We start from the raw sequence: 17,766 nt of genomic DNA on the forward strand, positions 1-17,766 counted from the left end.
GCAAAGCAGGGATTCAGCAAATACAGCTGAGCGGGCAGCCGGGGCTGGCCCCGGGAAGCCCAGGGTTGCCATGGCAACTGGCCCTGTTGCCACAGAGCCTTCGCAGACTGTAGCTTGGGTTTTGCTAATGCTTTGGAACTCACTCCGTCTCCGGGTTGTGACTCCGGGTGGCAGGGGGAAGCCCCCAGACTTTCAGGCCTTCCTCCTAGCCGAGGGCTCCTTTTGGTAGAGGCTGCGGCGCTGCTGGGGTGGCACAGGCTGTGGTCTCTGTGTTGCTTTCCAGAAAAGGAGGGAAGGCATGAGCAGCCCGTGCCATAGAGCAAGTAGGTACTTGGGAATGGAAAATCCGAGGGAGAAGAAAAAACAAGGAAACGCGTTGAAAGCCGCAGCTACGAAGTCCGTACATTAAAATAAACAGGCCCCGGGGACCAGTGTCGAGAGGAAGCAGACTGGCTGGTTTTCGGTGCAGACGAATTCAACCGGAGAAGTTAAGGCTGGATCTGATTCTGGGAGGGGCTTCGGCGTGAACAGAGGGACGGGGACCTGCGGGGCAGATCGGTCGTGCCTGCGCCGTCGGCACGCAGCCGGAGGGCCAGGCAGGCTGCCATCAGCCCCTGACAAAATACGGGTCTCCAACTCGCGGCTGGCTCAGCTTTCGTGTGGGAAGCGGTAAGTTTTCCTCATCCTTTGCCTGGAAAGGAGGGTGGGAAACGTGCAGCGAGCAGAGGGGCTTTGCCACGGAGACCCCGCCCTTGCTGAATTAGTCTAGAACCTTTAAGAACTGTGCGGCAAGTCTGGGCACACTTGATCCTTGTTACTTGGTGAGCTGGTGAATTAAGAGAACGGAGGTCAAGGGCTCCCCAGCCCAGCAAGCTCTGGGCATCGGCTCCGGTTTGCAGGCGTAGCTCGTGTCTGCCGAGCGGGGGGACGAGGGGCCTGTGCTCAGCCATGCACTTCCCAGGGAGCAGGAGCTTGTACCGAGGCTGCTGCAGAGGGAAGTGGGGGTTGGAAGTCTACCTAGATTCTCCCACAGCGTGGAGGGTGCCGAGGACCCCTCACGGGGTCACCCTGTGTCCCCACTGCAGAGTGGTCTCGGCCACCTTCCCAGCCCCGCTTTTGTAGCTGGAGGCCAGGAAATCCCTCGACACGTGAATATTTCTAAGTGCACCTTCACAAAAGTTGTAAAGATTATTTTGCTTATTTGAAAGGCTGAGTTTCAGAGAGCAGTCGCAGACCCCCTGGTCCACTTCCGAAATGGCCAGAACAGCTGGGGCTGGGCCAGGCCAAAGCCAGGAGCCAGGAGCTCCATCCTGGTCTCCCACTTGGGTGCAGGGGCCCAGGCACTTGGGCCGTCCTCTGCCGCCTTCCCAGGCCATCAGCAGGGAGCTGGATCAGAAGTAAAGTTTCCCAGACTTGAACCCAGGCAGTCCGATACAGGGTGCAGCTGTCCCAAGTGGAGTCCCCACGACACCAGATGCTGCCCCAAGCACACTTCTGAAGTGTGCACGGGGCATTGCGGGAGCAGGGGCAAGGAACAGTGTGGAGTCCTCTAGCGTTCCTCATCCCCCGGCTGGACCCTGGCGGACCCTGGCCCTGGGACCGCCCCAGGTCCAGCCCAGTAGCGAGGGCTTGCAGCTGCTGACCCCTCTGCCTGTGCCCCTCCCAACCTCCGCCTGCCCCGCCCCCACGACTGGCCTGAGGCAGATTTAGGAAGCAGACAGTGAGTCACAGAATTCCTCCAGTGCCACATGGGGCCCTCATCCCAGGCCTGGCCCTACCCAGGGGAGCCTGACCTGCCGCCCTGGCCTGCCCTGAGCTCCCCCGGCCAGTGGGGCTTACCCCGTACAGTCTGGCTCTGCCGGGGTCCTCAGGGAGCGTCCCTGAGGCTCTGTCACCCGCGCTGGCAGCCCCGTGCTGCTGGCATACGCGCTGCCACGGGCGGGCCCTGCCTGGAGGTGACGGTGCCCCGTGCCGCACTGGACTCCCACACTCGGTCCCACCTTCCTGTGAGAGCAGCGGGGGTGGCCCAGGCAACTGGGGCCCTGCCACCCACGGGGGAGGCCTGGATGGAGTCCTGGCCTGGCACAGCCCTGACTGTTGTGGGAATTCGGGGAGTCAACCGAAAGACGGGAACATGTTCTGCCTGTCTTGCTATCTCCATCTTGCTGCCTCTCAAATAAAATGAATAAATAAATAAAATTTAAACACACACACACACACACACACACACACATATATATATATATATATATGGGCTCCTAGTGACTGACGACCAGTTAGTTCAAGATCCATCTGTCATTTCACTGAAAATGGAGCACATCCCGGCGTGGGTGACGTCTGGGCTTACAGACCTTTGGAATTGTCCCCCAAAATCACACAGTGAATGGCCACCTGTTCTGTGTGTGCTTCATTGCGTCTTTAAGCCCTTTAAATTAGCATATAAATATGAACCCACACATGCGTACTTTTTGTCCTCATTTTTTCTAAAGAAATTATTTGTTTATTTGAAAGTTATTGAGGGCCAGTGCCACCGCGGCTCACTAGGCTAATCCTCCGCCTGCGGCGCTGGCACACCTGGTTCTAGTCCCGGTCGAGGCGCCGGATTCTGTCCCGGTTGCCCCTCTTCCAGGCCAGCTCTCTGTTGTGGCCCGGGAGTGCAGTGGAGGATGGCCCAAGTGCTTGGGCCCTGCACCCCATGGGAGACCAGGAGAAGCACCTGGCTCCTGCCATCGGATCAGCGCGGTGCGCCGGCCCCAGCGCGCTGGCCGCGGCAGCCATTGGAGGGTGAACCAACGGCAAAGGAAGACCTTTCTCTCTGTCTCTCTCTCTCACTGTCCACTCTGCCTGTCAAAAAAAGAAGGTTATTGAAAGTTAGAGTTACAGAGAGAGAGAATAAGAGAGACAGATCTTCCATCTTCTGGTTCGCTCCCCCAAATGGCTGCAAAGGCAAGAATGGGGCCGGTCCTGAGCCAGGAGCTTCTTCCAGGTCTCCCACGTGGGTGCAGGGGCCCAAGGACTTGGGCCATCTTCCACTGATCTCCCAGGCCATAGCAGAGAGCTGGACTGGAAGAGGAGCAGCCGGGTCTCAAACCAGCACCCATATGGGATGCCGGCACTGCAGACAGCAGCTTTACCTGCTGTGCCACAGCACCGGCTCCCCGCACCCCATCCTTTTTTTTTTTTTTTTTTTTTTTTTTAATTATTTGAGGGGCTGATGTTGGGACAAATCATGTTGAGCCGCCACCTGTGACGCTGGTGCTGGCTTCCCATATGGGCGCCGGTTTGAATCCCAGCTGCTCCACTTCCAATCCAGCTCCTTGCTAAGGCTCCTGGGAAAGCAGCAGAGGATGGCCAGGTGCTTGGGCCCCTGCACCCACATGGGAGACCCGGAAAAAGTCCCAGGCTCTTGGCTTCGGCCTGGCTCCATCCTGGCCTTTGAGGCCATTTGGGGAGTGAACTAAGAGATGGAAGATCTCTTTCTCTCTCTGTCTCTCCCTCCCTCTCTTACTCAGAGTTTCAAATAAATCTTTTAAAAAATTACTTGAAATTCAGAGTGACAGAGAGAGGGAGAGATAGAAAGATATTCCGTCTCCTGATTTCACTCCCAAAGTGGCTGTAATGGCCGGGGCTAAGCCAGACTGAAGCCAGTAGCCAGGAATTCCACCTGAGTCATGGGAGACAGGGACCCAAGTATTTGGGCCGTTTTCCGCTGCCCTCCTAGGCACGTTGGCAGGAACTAGATAAGAAGCAGAGCAGCTGGGTCTCAGACCAGCACTGGGATATGGGATGCTGGTGTCTGAAGCATGGCTCAACCCACTGCACCACAATGCTAGCCCTTGTCCTTTTTAATGACTTCTTAATATACTCGGATACAGCTTAATTTTTTTAAAAAGATTTATTTATTTATCTGAAAGAGTTACAGTGAGAGAGGGAGAGACAGAGAGAGGAGAGAGATCTTCCATCCACAGGTTCGCTTCCCAAATGGCCACAATGAACAGGGTGGGGCCAGGCCAAAGCCAGGAGCCAGGAGTCCCCTCTGAGTCTCCCACATGGGTGCAGGGGCTCAACCACCTGGGCCATCTCCCTCTGCTTTCCCCGGCACACCAGCAGGGAGCTGGATCAGAAGTGGGGCGGCCAGGTCTCGAACTGGCGTCCCCATGGGATGCTGGTGCCACAGGTGGTGGCTTAACCAGTTGTGCCACAGCGCCGGTCCCCACAGCTTAATTTTTAATCCAGTTTTAATTCGGTCCTCTGCGATGTGGGCACCCTAGACCTGTACACCTGTACTCCTGTGCCCGAGTATCGGCGGAGTGAGCTTGGGGGAGGGGTGTGAGCACCTTGCATTCTAGCAGAAATTTCTAGACTGTCTTCTAGACAGTGGCTCACTCGGCCATCCACGGGGTATGTTGGCCCTGTAGGTGCTCTCTCTGTCGGGTCCTTGCATTCTTGGAGTTTGTCCCTGGCCTATGAGGGGGTGGCTGCACAGGTGTCCCCCCAACAGGACTCCCAGGCATTTCTCTTCTCCGTCCACTCCCACGGACAGAATGCTGTGGCTCTTGGCACGGCTGCAGGGGCAGCTGCGCGATCTGCCATCACGGCCCTGGAACTCCGAGGGTAGAGGGCGGAGGGTGAGTGCTGCACAGAATTCTCTCTCTTGTCAGTTTGCCCTGAGGACTCTCTCAGACGGTTTACTTTAATGGCCTGGGTTGCAGAGATAACGGGCCTGTGTGACTGACTGCTCCCCTACTAGGAGCCCTGTGACTCAGGCGGATCATTCTTGATATTTGATATATATATATATATATATATATATATATATATATATGGATATATATAATATCTATAATATATCATTTATTTGAAAGGCAAAGATACAGAGGGAGAGACAGAGAGAGAGATCTTCTATCCGCTGGTTCATTCCCCAACTTGCTGCAACTGGGCCTGGGCCAGACCAAAGCCAGGAGCCTGGATCTCCCTCTGGGTCTCCTGTGGGTGTGGAGGGGCCCAGGGACTTGGGCCATCTTCTGCTTTCCCAGGTGCATTAGCAGGGAACTGGACTGGAAGTGGAGCAGCTGGGACTGGGACCTGTGCTTATGTACTGGAGCCGTCATTGCTACCTCCCAGGGTACACATTAGTAGGAAGCTGGAATTGGGAGTGGAGATTCGACTTGGATGCAGGCACACCAGTATGGGATGTGGGCATTTTAACCATCAGGTAAGCACCTGCCCCAATTTCATTATCTTCCAAGTCAAGATAGTGGAGGCCAGTGTGGTGGCCATCTACAATGTCAGTATCCCATGTGGGTACCAGTTGGAGTCCCGGGTGCTCCACTTCTGAACCAGCTTCCTGCTAATGTGCTTGGTAAAGCAGTGGAAGATGGCCTGAGTGCTTGGGCCCCTGCACCCACATGGGAGACCCGGATGAAGCTCCTGGCTCCTGGCTTGGTCCAGCCCAGCCCAGACTTGCTGTTGTCTGCGGGATAAACCAGCTGATGGAAAATTTCTCTCTTTCTTCTCTGTCTCTGTAACTCTGCCTTTCAAATAAATAAAAATAATTTTAAAGATGTATTTATTTGGGCCGGCACCATGCTCACTTGGTTAATCTTCCGCCTGCAGTGCCAGCATCCCATATGGGTGCCAGGTTCTAGTCCCAGTTGCTCCTCTTCCAGTCCAGCTCTCTGCTGTGGCCTGGGAAAGCAGTAGAAATGGCCGAAGTCCTTGGCCCCTGCATCCGCGTGGGAGATCCGGAAGAAGCTCCTGGCTCCTGGCTTTGGATCAGCCCAGCTCCAGCTGTTGTGGCCAGTTGGGGAGTGAGCCAGTGGATGGAAGACTTCTCTCTCGGCCTCTGCCTCTGTGTATCTCTGCCTTTCAAATAAATGAATACATCTTAAAAAAAAAAAAAAAAAAAAAAACAAAAAAAAAACAAGCAGAGACAACTGTGTTGTCGCCCACCAGGGTTATCGCAGAGATCACAGGAGACACATTCCACGTGCTGAGATTTCACTACCTCAGGTTTTCGTGGGTCCGTGGTTCTTAGTTTTTTGCCATGAGTCTTACCTGCTCCACGCCCGTTGTTTCTGGCTTCGTTTGGGTTTTGTGTTTTCAAAATTATTTGCAGGCAGAGTTTGGGATGTGTGGGATGAGGGGGCTGTCAAGTGCTTCGCCGTGTGTCTGGAGCCATGCCCAATCTGGACTGACATTAACCCAAATGCAAGTCTTGTGGTTCGCTCTGCCTCGGGCTTTGTTCCCCGAGCCCCATCAATCATGTGGGAGCCAAGCTCTTTCCCAACTCTTTCTTCGGGACGCATAAATACCTTGAAGGCAAAGATGAATCCTGGTCACCCCCTTAAGGCTAGTTGGATTATTATTATTATAATAGATGGAGAGAGAGAGAGACAGAGAGAAAGGTCTTCCTTTTCCATTGGTTCACCCCCCAAAGGCCGCTGCGGCCGGCGCTGTGCGGATCCAATGGCAGGAGCCAGGTGCTTCCTCCTGGTCTCCCATGGGGTGCAGGGCCCAAGCACTTGGGCCATCCTCCACTGCCCTCCTGGGCCACAGCAGAGAGCTGGCCTGGAAGAGGAGCAACCGGGACAGAATCCAGTGCCCCGACCGGGACTAGAACCCGGTGTGCCAGCGCTGTAGGCAGAGGATTAGCCTAGTGAGCTGCGGCGCCGACCAGTTAGATGTTTTTAAGATGTGACAATTTTATTTTCATCCAGTCTTTTCTTGTTTGTCCCAAACGGGAAGGTTGGGGTGAGTTCCCTCTTCCGCTGTTGTGGGAAGCAGAGCCCTAAACCTTCGAAGCACTCAGCTTGTTGCCTGTTTCTGCTGTGATTTTTATGGCACAGTAAATTCAAGTTTGTTAGGCTCATAGCGAGAGCCACAGCTGGGTCAGAGGGTCCTTGTGGGGCCAGCGCTGTGACGCAGCTTCACCAGCCGCCGCCTGCGACAAGTGCTCGGGCCCCTGCGGCCACAGGGGAGACCTGGATGAAGCTCCCGGCTCCTGGCTTCGGCCCGGCCCGGCCGTTGCTGCAGGCCGTTTGAACTAGTGGGCGGAGGTCTCTCTCCTTCTCTCTGTAACTCTGCCTTTCTTCTATTTTTTTTTCTCAAGATTCATTTATTTATTTGAGACGTAGAGTTACAGACAGAGAGAGGGAGAGACAAAGGTCTTCCTTCCGCTGGTTCACTCCCCAAATGGTCACAACCACCAGAGCTGAACTGATCCAAAGCCAGGAGCCAGGAGCCAGGAGCCAGGAGCTTCTTCCAGGTCTCCCACGTGGGTGCAGGGGCCCAAGGACCTGGGTCATCTTCCACTGCTTCCCCAGGCCATTACCAAGGAGCTGGACCTGAAACAGAGCAGCCAGGACTGAATTGGTACTCTAGTATGGCATGCCGGTGTCTCCAATAGTGGTTAACGTGCCGCGCCACCTCGCCGGCCCCACCACCTTTATATCCCGTGAGATGCGACCAACAGGACCCAGAGAGGGACCAGCACCCACGCAGCTCTCAGCCACAGCCCCGCCTGGAAACTGCCTCTGGAGGCGGGGCCTGAGTCCTGGGCTGGGGGGAGGAGGGGTCTTGGGTCTCTGGGCCAACAGGAGGAAGAGGCTGTTGGAGGCAGCCTGGGTCTCGGCTTGGTGTGTCCAGGGGCCAGCAGCAGTAGTTTCCAACCGACAGGACCGGTGTCCAGCGCTGGGGAGATGCTTGGACTCCCAGCTGTCCTGGAGCCCAGTCCGCCTGTGGTTGGGAGCCTGGCCCAGAAGCCTTTGTTCCCCGGCCAGACTTGGCTCTCCAGAGCGCCCGGCCTCTCCGTCTGTCTGGCCAGGTCTGACAGCCTGTTGTGGCTGTGGCTGCCAGCGAGGCTGGCGTGTGGCTGTGCTGCCTCAGTCCTGGGCAGCCCCGGGGAGCCAGAGGCGCCATTCCTTCCTCTTCCGTCCAGCCCAGGCGGAGAAGTCAGGGTGCCTGGGGCAGTTGGCAGCCACCGCGTCCTAGCCTGGGTCTCAGCTCCAGAGGAATGGACCAGACCCGACCCCAGGCTAGGGTCCTCCTTGGGGGCCAGGAGCCTGCCTTCTTTCTCCCCCGCACCTAGCCTGAGGTTTTTGGAAGCGGTGCTCCTTTGTTGCTCCTTTGTGAATCGAGCGAGGCATTGTCTCCGATACCTGCTGGGGGCCAGGCTGGGGGCGTCTGGGGGAGAAGGAAGCAGGAAGCCCCTTGTCCAGATGGAGCAAGTGAGGGCCCGCGGCGTGATCCTGAGCCAGCCAGCCAGCCAGACGGGAACAGCCGGCTGCCCAGCACCTGTTAGGAGGAGCCCTCGGCTCCACCAGCAGACTGCGTGGGGCCTGGGGGTCTTAGTGGCTGTGCCCTGCAGACGGAGGGGAGCAAGACTTGAAGTTTTTAAAAATTCACTTTCTTTTTTAAAAAAATGTTTATTTTCATTTTATTTGAAAGGCAGAGGAACAGATCTTCCACCTACCCGCTGGTTCACTCTCCAGATTACTGCAACAGCCAGGGCTGGGCCAGGGAGCCTGGAGCTCCATCGGGATTCCCATGTGGGTAGCAGGGACCCAAGTACCTGAGCACATTGGCAGGAAGCTGGATTGGAGGGGGAGGAGCCAGAGTAAAACTCGGGCACCCCAATAGAGAGTGGGGTGTCCCAAGCCGCAGCTTCACTGCCGAGCCACAATGCCCTCCCCCAGGTCTTTAATCAAAGCAGCGACGTTTTCCAGTTTGGTCCTGTCCTTGCTGTGGTTGTTAGCTGCGTCCCGGGAGCCCTGAGTATGAAGCTCTCTCTTCCGGATTCAGGCATGTGATCCCTGCAGCCCCCTGTGAGTCGCACTCGGAGTAACCCACTGCCCAGATGAGCAAACTGAGGCCTCCGGAGGGTAATCAACTTGCCCGAGGGGCCCCAGCCAGCAGGAGGGGGAGCTGGGGTTTTAACTCAGACGGCCTGGCTGGTTCGAGGCTGACACGCAGGGGGAGACAGGGAGGCAGGGTCCAGGAAGGGTGGTGCTGGCCCGAGCCTGGGCCAGGGCAGGGCAGGAGCTGATGGAGTTGAGAGACCGTGTGGAGGCAGAGCTTAGAATGGCGTGGGCAGCTGGAGCCTGGCCAGCCTGCCCCAGGCCACTCTTGTCGCCAGGCTGTGGAGGCTGGAAAGGTGGGCGGTGCTGTTGGGTCAGATGCTGAACCTCCCATCACACCGCCTCTGGGGAGCCCCCGGGGCTGAGAGGCCCAGGCCAGTGGGCTCAAGGTAAGGGAGGTTTGTCCAAGCCTCCAGGCTCCGAGAACCCGAGGTGGGCAGGAGCCCCTTCCCCACGCCTCCCTCGGCCCCTGAGCTCAGGAGGAGGAGGAGGAGCTGTTGCCCGGGCCTAGGATACCCCCCGCCTGCGCACGTGGGATTTGGTCGGGGAGGGAGCCTCTGGTGGCAGCCCCACCCCCAGGCTGAGCAGGACAGGTGCCTAGGGCCTTCTCCTCTGCAGGTGGGGTCATCAGAAAACCATCACAGATCCTTTGGCAGATGACAGGACTGTGCTGCCTCAAAGGCCTGGCACGTGGTGGGACTTGACCAATACCAGTGCCCGGCCAGGGCCAGGGGAGGAGCTGAGACAGGGTCTCCGGTCCAGCAGCAACCCCTGCTTCTGAGGAAGCCACAGGGTGGGGCTGGATGGGGGTGCACACATCATACACATAGAAGCCAAGGGTCCCCAGGCTCCCAGCCTGCAGAGCCCCGCCCCCCCGGGCCCTGGTGAAGGACAGGTCACACACGTGCACACCCTGCCCTGCTGGGGACACCTTATAGCCCCCCCAGGGGCTGAGGAGAAGCCGGCCCAGTCCTGGCCCTGTCCCCCAGGGTCCATCTCACCTCCCTCGGTCCCAGGCCCCTGATATGGACAAGGCTGTCTGGGTCGGCCGGGACATGGAGGCGAGTCCTCAGGCCCCATTCAAACGTCTGCTGTCAGCCTGCCCCCCCCCCTTACATAACAGGACTTGGCAAGACTTAATTCACAGCCAGACCTGGCAGCTCTCGCCACGCGCAGAGATGAGGCCGCGTTGCCCACGAGCTGGTGGCTGGCACTGGGCATGGCCGCTCCAGACGCCCCCGCGGCTGGCTCTCCCCGGCTGCCCTGGGGTCCAGACAGCCCTTTGCTGGGAAAGGGAGGAGAGGGTGTGCTCACCTGCCTCTGGGGCCTACCCCAGTGGGGAGCGAGAGGGGCTGCTGAGTGGGATGCAGGCACCTCCCAGTCTTCAGTCCCTGGGCTGAGGGCTCTCCCCTCAACCCATTCTACAGATGTGGAATCAGGCTTCAAGAACGCTTGAGTTTGTGGCACAGGGGTTAAGCTGCTGCTTGGGGCCCCCGCATCCTGTATCAGGTGCCTGGGATCCAGTCCCACTACTGCTTCCCATCCAGCTTCCTGCTAACGCACCTGGGAGACAGCAGGCGATGCCTCAAGTACTTGGGTCCCTGCCACCCACCTGGGAGACCTGGATGGAGTTCCTGCTTTCTGCCTCTAGCCTGGCCCAGCCCTGGTTACTGTGGGCATTTGAGAGTGAACCAGTGGAGGGGAGATTCTCTCTCCATCTCCCCCTGCCGCTCTGCCTTTCCACTAAATAAAAACAAAACAAAAAAAGTGTCGAGGCTGCCTGCGAGGCGGAGGTAGAACTCTGAACCAACTCCCACGCTGTGGGGAGCTGCCCTCTGTGAGCCTGGGGGCCCAGCCCTGGGGGAAGGGGTCGTCCAGGACGACTGCAGGGAGACAGGACATCAAGGGGACCCAGGGACACCCCCTCCCCCGGACTGTGGGCCCAGGCAGGAAGCTGCTGGGAGGCAGCCGGCACGGGGTCAGGGCCCGCTCCCGCCACCTGCTCCTCTTCCTCTTTTGGCCCCTTACTCAGCGGGACCTTGCAGGGGCCCACACTCGGCCCTCACGAGGCACTTCCGTTCTCAAGGACACAGCTGTGGTTGGCAGAGGGCTGGACCCCTCCCCAGATCCAAGGCCACGCCAGGCTCTGGATGAAGCAGCTCCTGGGCTCCAGCTCCCTGTGCCTGGCCCTGCCCTGCCCTGGCCTGGCTCCTCCCTGGAGCCCAGAGGAGGGGGCAAGAGACAAACCTTGGAGTCCCCCTGCCCAGGACCACGGCTCCCAGCCCCAAGCAGGCAGCTCGAGTGGAGGGCACGGGCCGAGTCTTCCTGTCTAGAGCCTGAGAGGGTCCTGGGGAACAGGTCCCTGGAGGTAAGCCAGGCTGGGGCTGGAGGGCTGGGGGGCGGGGGGCTCCGGCTCAGGCTGCCTCTCCCTGGCTTTTGCCTCCCCATCTGTGGCTGCCTGCAAGAGGCGCTCCAGGATGGGTGAGAGGGCGAGCCAGGAACGTGGCAGCAGTGCGGCCCAGCGGCGAGAGCACGGCTCGGGGCTTTAGCCTCTTCCTAGCTCTGTGCGGCCATGGCGAGCTCCCCGTGCCCGGCCTCAGCGTCTCCATCTGTGCTGTGGGCCGACAGCTGCTGCCTCGTGGGCACGGGGTGAGGGGTGCTCAGGTGGCGTCTGGCCCTGGGAAGTGAAGCTGTCGTCACCCTGCGCCCGGCAGGGGCTGGGGACAGCGGAAGGCAGGAGAGACGAGCCCCCACCCAGCCTGCTGCCCCCACGTCTCTAAGCTGCCTCCAGACTCCCCTGGGCCCCAGGGAATGCCCCAGGTGTGTCCACCTGCCTTAGCGTGTCCCCTGCTGAGGCTGCCTCCTGTGTGGGAGCCTTTCCCCAGGAGATGGCGGAGGCCCACCCAGAGCAGGACCGCCGCACCCGAGGCAGGGAGGTGGGAGCCGGGCTCCTTTGGGGGCAGAGAGGACACAGGGGATGAGGCTGCTGTGGGGGGGGGGGGGCGGGGCACATGGAGGCTGCAGGTGGGCCTCCTGGAGCAGGGGTGGGGGGACGCCCTCAGGTGGGTGCCTGGTGCTCGGGTGCTTGTCTCAGAGCTGAGGGGGGAGGAAACCCCCACTGCTGAGCTTTGTGAAGTCTCAAACAGGTGTGGCTCCCTCCAGGTCCACACAAAAGGGGCCCTGGGCCGGGCGATGGCTCCAAGTGGCTCCCCGATTTTCAGCCCTGGCCTCTGCTGGGATGCGCGCTGAGTCTCGTTCCCCAAACCTCAGTCTGACACCTCCACACTGGCCCCCTGCCACAGGAACAGGAGCCCAGGCCATGTGGGTGCCCGTGCTCAGGGTCCAAGGGAGGGGGCAACAGACATATGGTTCAAATTACTGCAGCTCCTCTTGGCACCTAAACACTCAGCGTGGGGCACGCAGGCTGCCTGGCTCAGCCCACCCCCACCCCAGCCCTGGGATGACCCCTCGGCCCTGCCCTCCCGGGAAGGCAGAGCCTTCTCCTGCCAGCTCCCTTTGCCGGAGCCATGTGGTGTCTGTTGCCAGGCATCTGGCCTGGTGTGGGCTGGCTCTGCCCTGCCTCTGCCCCACCCGGGCCAGCTCCCCCAGGCCTGGCAGGCTGGGAAGGCTCAGACAGAGGAGGCCATGCGGCACGGCAGAGCCTGGCTGGGAGGCCCAGGGCAAGGTGCCCCTCACCCCACCCAACCCTGGATTTCCCGGGAGGCCACCCCGCTGCCTCTGACCTGCTGGCTTCCTCCCGCGGGCAGCTGTCCAGGCCCCTGAGTTGGCAGTGCAGCCAGACAGTCCCGGGTTCAAACCCAGGAGCTGCAGCGGAGCCTCAGCTCCCTGATCCGTGCTGTGGGGACAACACCCACTCCCTGGGGATCGCCATGGTGATTGGACAGGAGCGCCTAGGCATGGCGGCTGAGGGCCCTCCGTGGGAGGCTTCATGCTAGTTTTTTTTTTTTTTTTAATTTATTTATTTGAAAGGAGGAGTTACAGAGGCAGAGAGAGAGAGAGAGGTCTTCCATCCACTGGTTCAGGCCTTTCCTTCTCTACACCCCAGGCTTCTGACCCTGCCCTGTGCCCACGCGGCAGGGGCTGTGAGTCTCCCTGACGGTGTCAGAGACCCTCAGCCCACCTGGCGAAGGGTGACCAGCCCAGGAAGGGGGAGACCTCGGTGAGATCCCAGAGGGCAGAGCGGGACCTCACTGGCAGGCTGAGGAAGGGCTGGCCAGCTGCTTCTGTCCTCCGACCCCCAGTGGCCTCCTTGGGGTCTTGGCTCAGGGGCACTGGGGGACACATCCTGAGCTCCCTGGAGAGGCGGTCCGGGGGAGCTGGAAACCCCCAAGGGGGGGGCCTCCTGTGACATCCCCCAAGGTGCTTCCCCCCTCATTGAGAACTCCTGCGGGGCCCCACTGGGGCTGGGGGCTGGGGGCTGGGGTCAGAGGTCAGGGTGGGGAGCTGGGATTGTTCAGGGGCAGCACATTTTTCTCCTCTGAAAACTCATCCCAGCAAAGCGCCCACGAAACAATCGTACTCTTTTCCGGGCCTCTGCCGTCCCCAGACGGCCGGCCCAGCTCCTCGGTGGGGGCTCCGGGGGGCCGGGAAGGCGAAATTTGTAAAATGTCTGTAGGAGGGGAAGAAAGGCGCTTTGTGTGGGGCCGGGGCCCTGGCCATTGGTCAGCGCCAAGGCCCCCAGCCGCTCCCAGCGTGCTCCCCTCCCCCGGGGAGGGCTGCGCTCGCCGGCCTGAGGCCAGCCCCAGTGGTCCCCGCAGCCCCTCCGCGCCCCTGCACGCACTGGGGCTGCCCGGGAGGCCTCCCAGGCCACAGCATGTTTCTCTACTGGAGGAAGCGGGGCGCCTACGAGCTGGAGGCCCTGCCGGGCGACCTGGCCCAGCTGGAGCTGGGGGCCGTGGAGCGCTTCTCCTGGAGCTCCACCCTGGACATCATCGAGGACCTCGCGGGTAGGTGCGGGCCCACCTCCCAGGAGGACCCCGCGAGGCCGCCCCTCGCCCGGGCCAGGGGCCTGTGCACAGCCTGCTGCAGACACTTGAGAGGGTCAGGCAGTGTGGGGTCCAGAGCCCCTTCTGGGAGCCACTGCTTGGGGTTGGGGGGGGGGAGGGGCCAAGCGTGAGGGCCCGAGGGTCTGAGGCTGCAGGGGCAGCAGTGGCTGAAGGAGTCTCTCCTCCAGGGCCAGCCCAGCCCCGGGCTTCAGGCCTGGGCTCTCGCTCTCACTAAGCTCTCCCGCCCACCTCTCGGATCAGGCCACAGGGCTGCCTCAGAGCTGTGTGGTGCAACCCTTCTAGAATGTTCTTGTTCAAGGTTCCTGGACTTGGGTTGTCCCTCCCAGCGGCGAGAGACTGAGTCCCCCCAGAGACAGGGCGCGGTCATGGGGACGCTGAGCCACTGCCTGCATTTAGAGGCCAACCTGGCCTTCCTGGGAAGGCTGTGTGGTCACAGAGGTGGGGATGCCTCTGGCGGCCTCCTGGGGCTGTGACACCCTGCGCACCTGCAGCAGTGCAGGGCAGGAAGCAGGGCCCAGCGGAGCGGCTGTGATGGTGCCCGTGTGTCATGCGGTTCAGCCGATCCGCAGTGGGCCCAGCTCGGGCTGTGCGCCTGACTCGTCAGGATGCCTTAGCAGGAGGGGGAAACCGGGTGTGGTCTGCAGAAACCAGAAGATCCTGCCCGAGCGTCCCCAGCACCGTGAGCTCCATGGCTGGGTATCTTCTCTGTTAGCCTCACCCTCGGCCGGCCGGGTTTTGGCCTCCCCAGGCCACAAACCCAGAAGGAGGGAGCTTCCCCAGCGAGGCCTGGGCTCTCCCCTGAGTCCATCCTGGCGGCCCAAGGGCTTGGAGAGTGATGATTAGGACTCGGGTCCACCATGGGAGGCAGGAGGAGGCCGCCAGACCACACGGGGCTGGGCTCCGAGAAGCGAGTGAGGAACGCGGCTCCTGGCAGGGAGAGTGGATGCCGGGGCATCAGCCACAGAGACACCTGCAGGGGAAGAGCCAGGATGTGGCTGCTTGGACGGAGGGGCAGGTGCAGCGTCCACCTGGGTCCCAGGGCTCCGGGCACCTTCAGGTGTGTGTGCGAGAGGCGTCTCCGCTGCCCCTGCCTGGGGAGCTGGGCAGGATGCGGAGCCCTGGGCAGGCAGGAGGCCGGCGCAGGGGGAGGCAGCCAGGGCAGGGGCAGCGCTCCCCGCCCCGCTTGGGCAGGCACCATTCTGGAGTCCAAGGGTGGGCAGGGCAGGCTGGGGGAGTCCTGTCTGTTGGGGCTGCCTCAACTGGCAGATTCCTGCCTACTTGAGGGATGACGGCAGAGGTCACTTAGCCAGTCATGGGCACAGCCGCGGAGGCCTGCGGGAACTGTGCCCTGGTCCCAGCCCCCAGTCAGTCTGCTGCTCCTAGGCAGGGCTGTCTGCAGTTGGTGGTAGCCGGGCCGCCAGGGCACCCCTGTTTAGTCTCTGCCTCTCAGTCACCCCTCTGGTCCCTTTGCCCAGAACATCTAACCACTCAGAGGCAGCCGTGGGGCCCCGTCCCCACCCCTCACAGCTCCGGGACACCACGAACCACAGCAGCCACACAGCCAACATTTCGAGGACTTTCCTGCTGCCCAGCATTCTCTAAGGCCTGGCACCTGGATTTTTATTTTAATGCTACATAAATGTTATTATTTTATTTCCATCTGTTTGAACAGGCGAGAGAGAGAAAGAGAGTCAGAGAGAGAGACAGAGACAGAGACAGAGAGACAGAGAGAGACCGAGAGAGTGTCAGAGAGATCTTCCATCTTCTGGTTCACTCCCCAAAAGTCCACGACAGCCAGAGCTGGGCCAGGTCCATCCACGTCTCCCATGTGGGTGGCAGCGGCCAAGCACTTGAGCCATGATCCGCTGCCTCCCAGGACGCATTCACAGGGAGCCAGATGGGCAGTGGAGCAGCCAGGACTTGAACTGGCACCATAATCCGGGATCAGGCATCTTGAATGGTGGCTTATTCCGCTGGGTCACAGTGCCGGCCCCACGCCTGGGGTCCTCATGGCACCGCTCGAGACAGGGACATTGCTGGCACCCCCTTTATCCTGGTGATGGCTGGCAAGGTTATGAGCCGGGCACCCAGAGACACCCTGCACCCCCGGCCTGAGTCCCCGGATGAGGCCCTGCTGCCCACACGTGCCCATGCCCATCACTCCCCAAGGCTGGCCAAGGGGCCCGGGCCGCCCATGGTGGCTGGGTCACAGCACAGGAGCAGGTGTCGGGAGTAAGCGGAGGCCCCTGAAGGGTGACCACACAGCTCACACAGGGCACACAGCTGTCTGTGGGCTGTGTCCTCTGCCACCAGCCAGCCGCTGGCCTGGACCCACGCGGGGTGGGTGTGAGGGCCTGGTGCTGGCCCAGCTCTGGGATGGGGGTGGTGGGGTCCTGCCTGTCTGGAAGGGGAATCTCAAACCCTTTGAGCAGACTGGCTCCTGTTTCTTCCCTCTACTCCTGGGTTCTTTGAGGAGCCTTGGGAGGAAGCCCACAGTGGGCAGATGGCAGAAGTCAAGAGGGGGAGGCGCCCACAGCAGCCTCAGCTGAGGAAGTGGCCTGCCAGCCCCAGCCCCTGTGTGCAGGAACAGCTTTTCTGGCTCCAGGAAGGAATCTGAGTGTGTCCTCCCACCTCCTGTTACTGAGCCTGAGGGCTGTGGGCGGGAGGGGCAGTGGTTAAGACCTCCAGGGCACGATGCCAGCAATGGTTCTGGGCTGCAGACAGGAACAGCACGGGGCCATGGCCTGTGTGCCTCCCTCCAGTGGGAGCCCCACGTAACTGCTGGGAGAAGCAGATCAGGGCTACATTGCCAGGCCTCTGGGATGTGCTGACCGGTGCCTGGTATGGGGCCGGTGGGTGCCCTGGACCCTGCTACCGTTTGCCGGGGGTTCCCTCCTCTGGCTTTTGGCCAGGTTTGAGCCAAAACTTGCCCTTTCCCAGGCTGCCCTTGGTGGTGGCAGTAGGGGTGGCGGTGGTGGGTGTTCCAGCCTCAGCATAGCCTGTGGCAGCTGCCCAAGCTCCCTGGAGGGCTGGCTTCGTGTAGGAGGGGGCATGCAAGGCCACAGCTGCTTCCTGGGAGGGGCAGCCCCCATGTGGCCCGGGCCGGGGCTGGGCGGTGGTGGGCAGGGAAGCTCTGTCTCTTGGGACAGAAGGCCTTGTCAGGGTTGGGCGCTAACAGGCGAGCGGCTCCCCTGGAGACTGTGAGGGCTAGGTGCCTTCCTGGACACTTGCGTCAGCTGAGGCCGGCCAGGAAAGGTGATGGGGAGTCCATTCATGTTTGCCAAACACCTGGCTGTGCCAGGCACCAAGGGGGCACTGTGGCCTGGGGGTTAGCAACGCAGCCTTTGATTCTTGCAGACTGGGGCTCCGACCCCGGCCTCACCCCACGCCTGCCCCATATCCTTGGCCAAGTCGCTCCACCCCCCCGGCACAGTGTCCTCATCTGTAACAGGGAGACAGCAATCACACCTCCCTCTCTGAACTGTTTAGAACAGTGCTGTCCAATAGATCTTCATTGTTTTAGACTTCTTAGTAGCCACATAAACAAAAAACAAAAACCCAGCAGGCGAAATCAATTTTAATATATATTTTATTCACCCCAGTGTGTTACAGACCACACCATGACAACATGTCTTCCGTATAGAAAATCAGCAGTGAGATGTTTTGTATTATTATTTTTTTTTTTTTTGCACTTGGATTTCCGGGCGGGCCCGTCAGACTTCGAGAGCTCCAGAGCTCCTAGCTGGCCTCAGCCGCCTCGGGGCTGGTGGGGGGTGGGGAAGGCAGAGCAAACCCACGGGTGTTCCGTGCTCATCTCGGTTGTTTCTGAAGCCAAGGGGGGGTGGGGTCAGGCGGGAAATGACAAGTCAGCCCAAAGGCCC

The 17,766-nt window shown here is 60.4% G+C and overlaps 1 protein-coding gene across 3 annotated transcripts in view; it reads left to right on the forward strand.

Annotated features, from left to right (window-relative positions):
• Positions 1-137: 137 nt before the first annotated feature.
• The window catches only part of PLEKHG5 (pleckstrin homology and RhoGEF domain containing G5), a 47,788-nt gene continuing 30,159 nt past the window's right edge, over positions 138-17,766 (forward strand). The window contains exon 1 of one of the 3 annotated variants that reach the window (XM_089301543.1): positions 138-669. Coding sequence is in view for 1 of the 3 variants with exons in the window: in XM_089301539.1 (XP_089157665.1) it covers positions 13,693-13,825 (133 nt within the window). In the remaining 2 variants the exon portion in view is untranslated. Of the gene's footprint in view, positions 670-11,029; positions 11,227-13,674; positions 13,826-17,766 lie in introns of those variants that run through there. The other 2 variants (XM_089301544.1, XM_089301539.1) reach the window with 2 other exon arrangements.

This window comes from Oryctolagus cuniculus, chromosome 7 (assembly GCF_051225735.1).
Source record: "Oryctolagus cuniculus isolate XC-2025 breed Fujian yellow rabbit chromosome 7, ASM5122573v1, whole genome shotgun sequence".
NCBI classification, from domain to species: Eukaryota; Metazoa; Chordata; class Mammalia; order Lagomorpha; family Leporidae; genus Oryctolagus; species Oryctolagus cuniculus.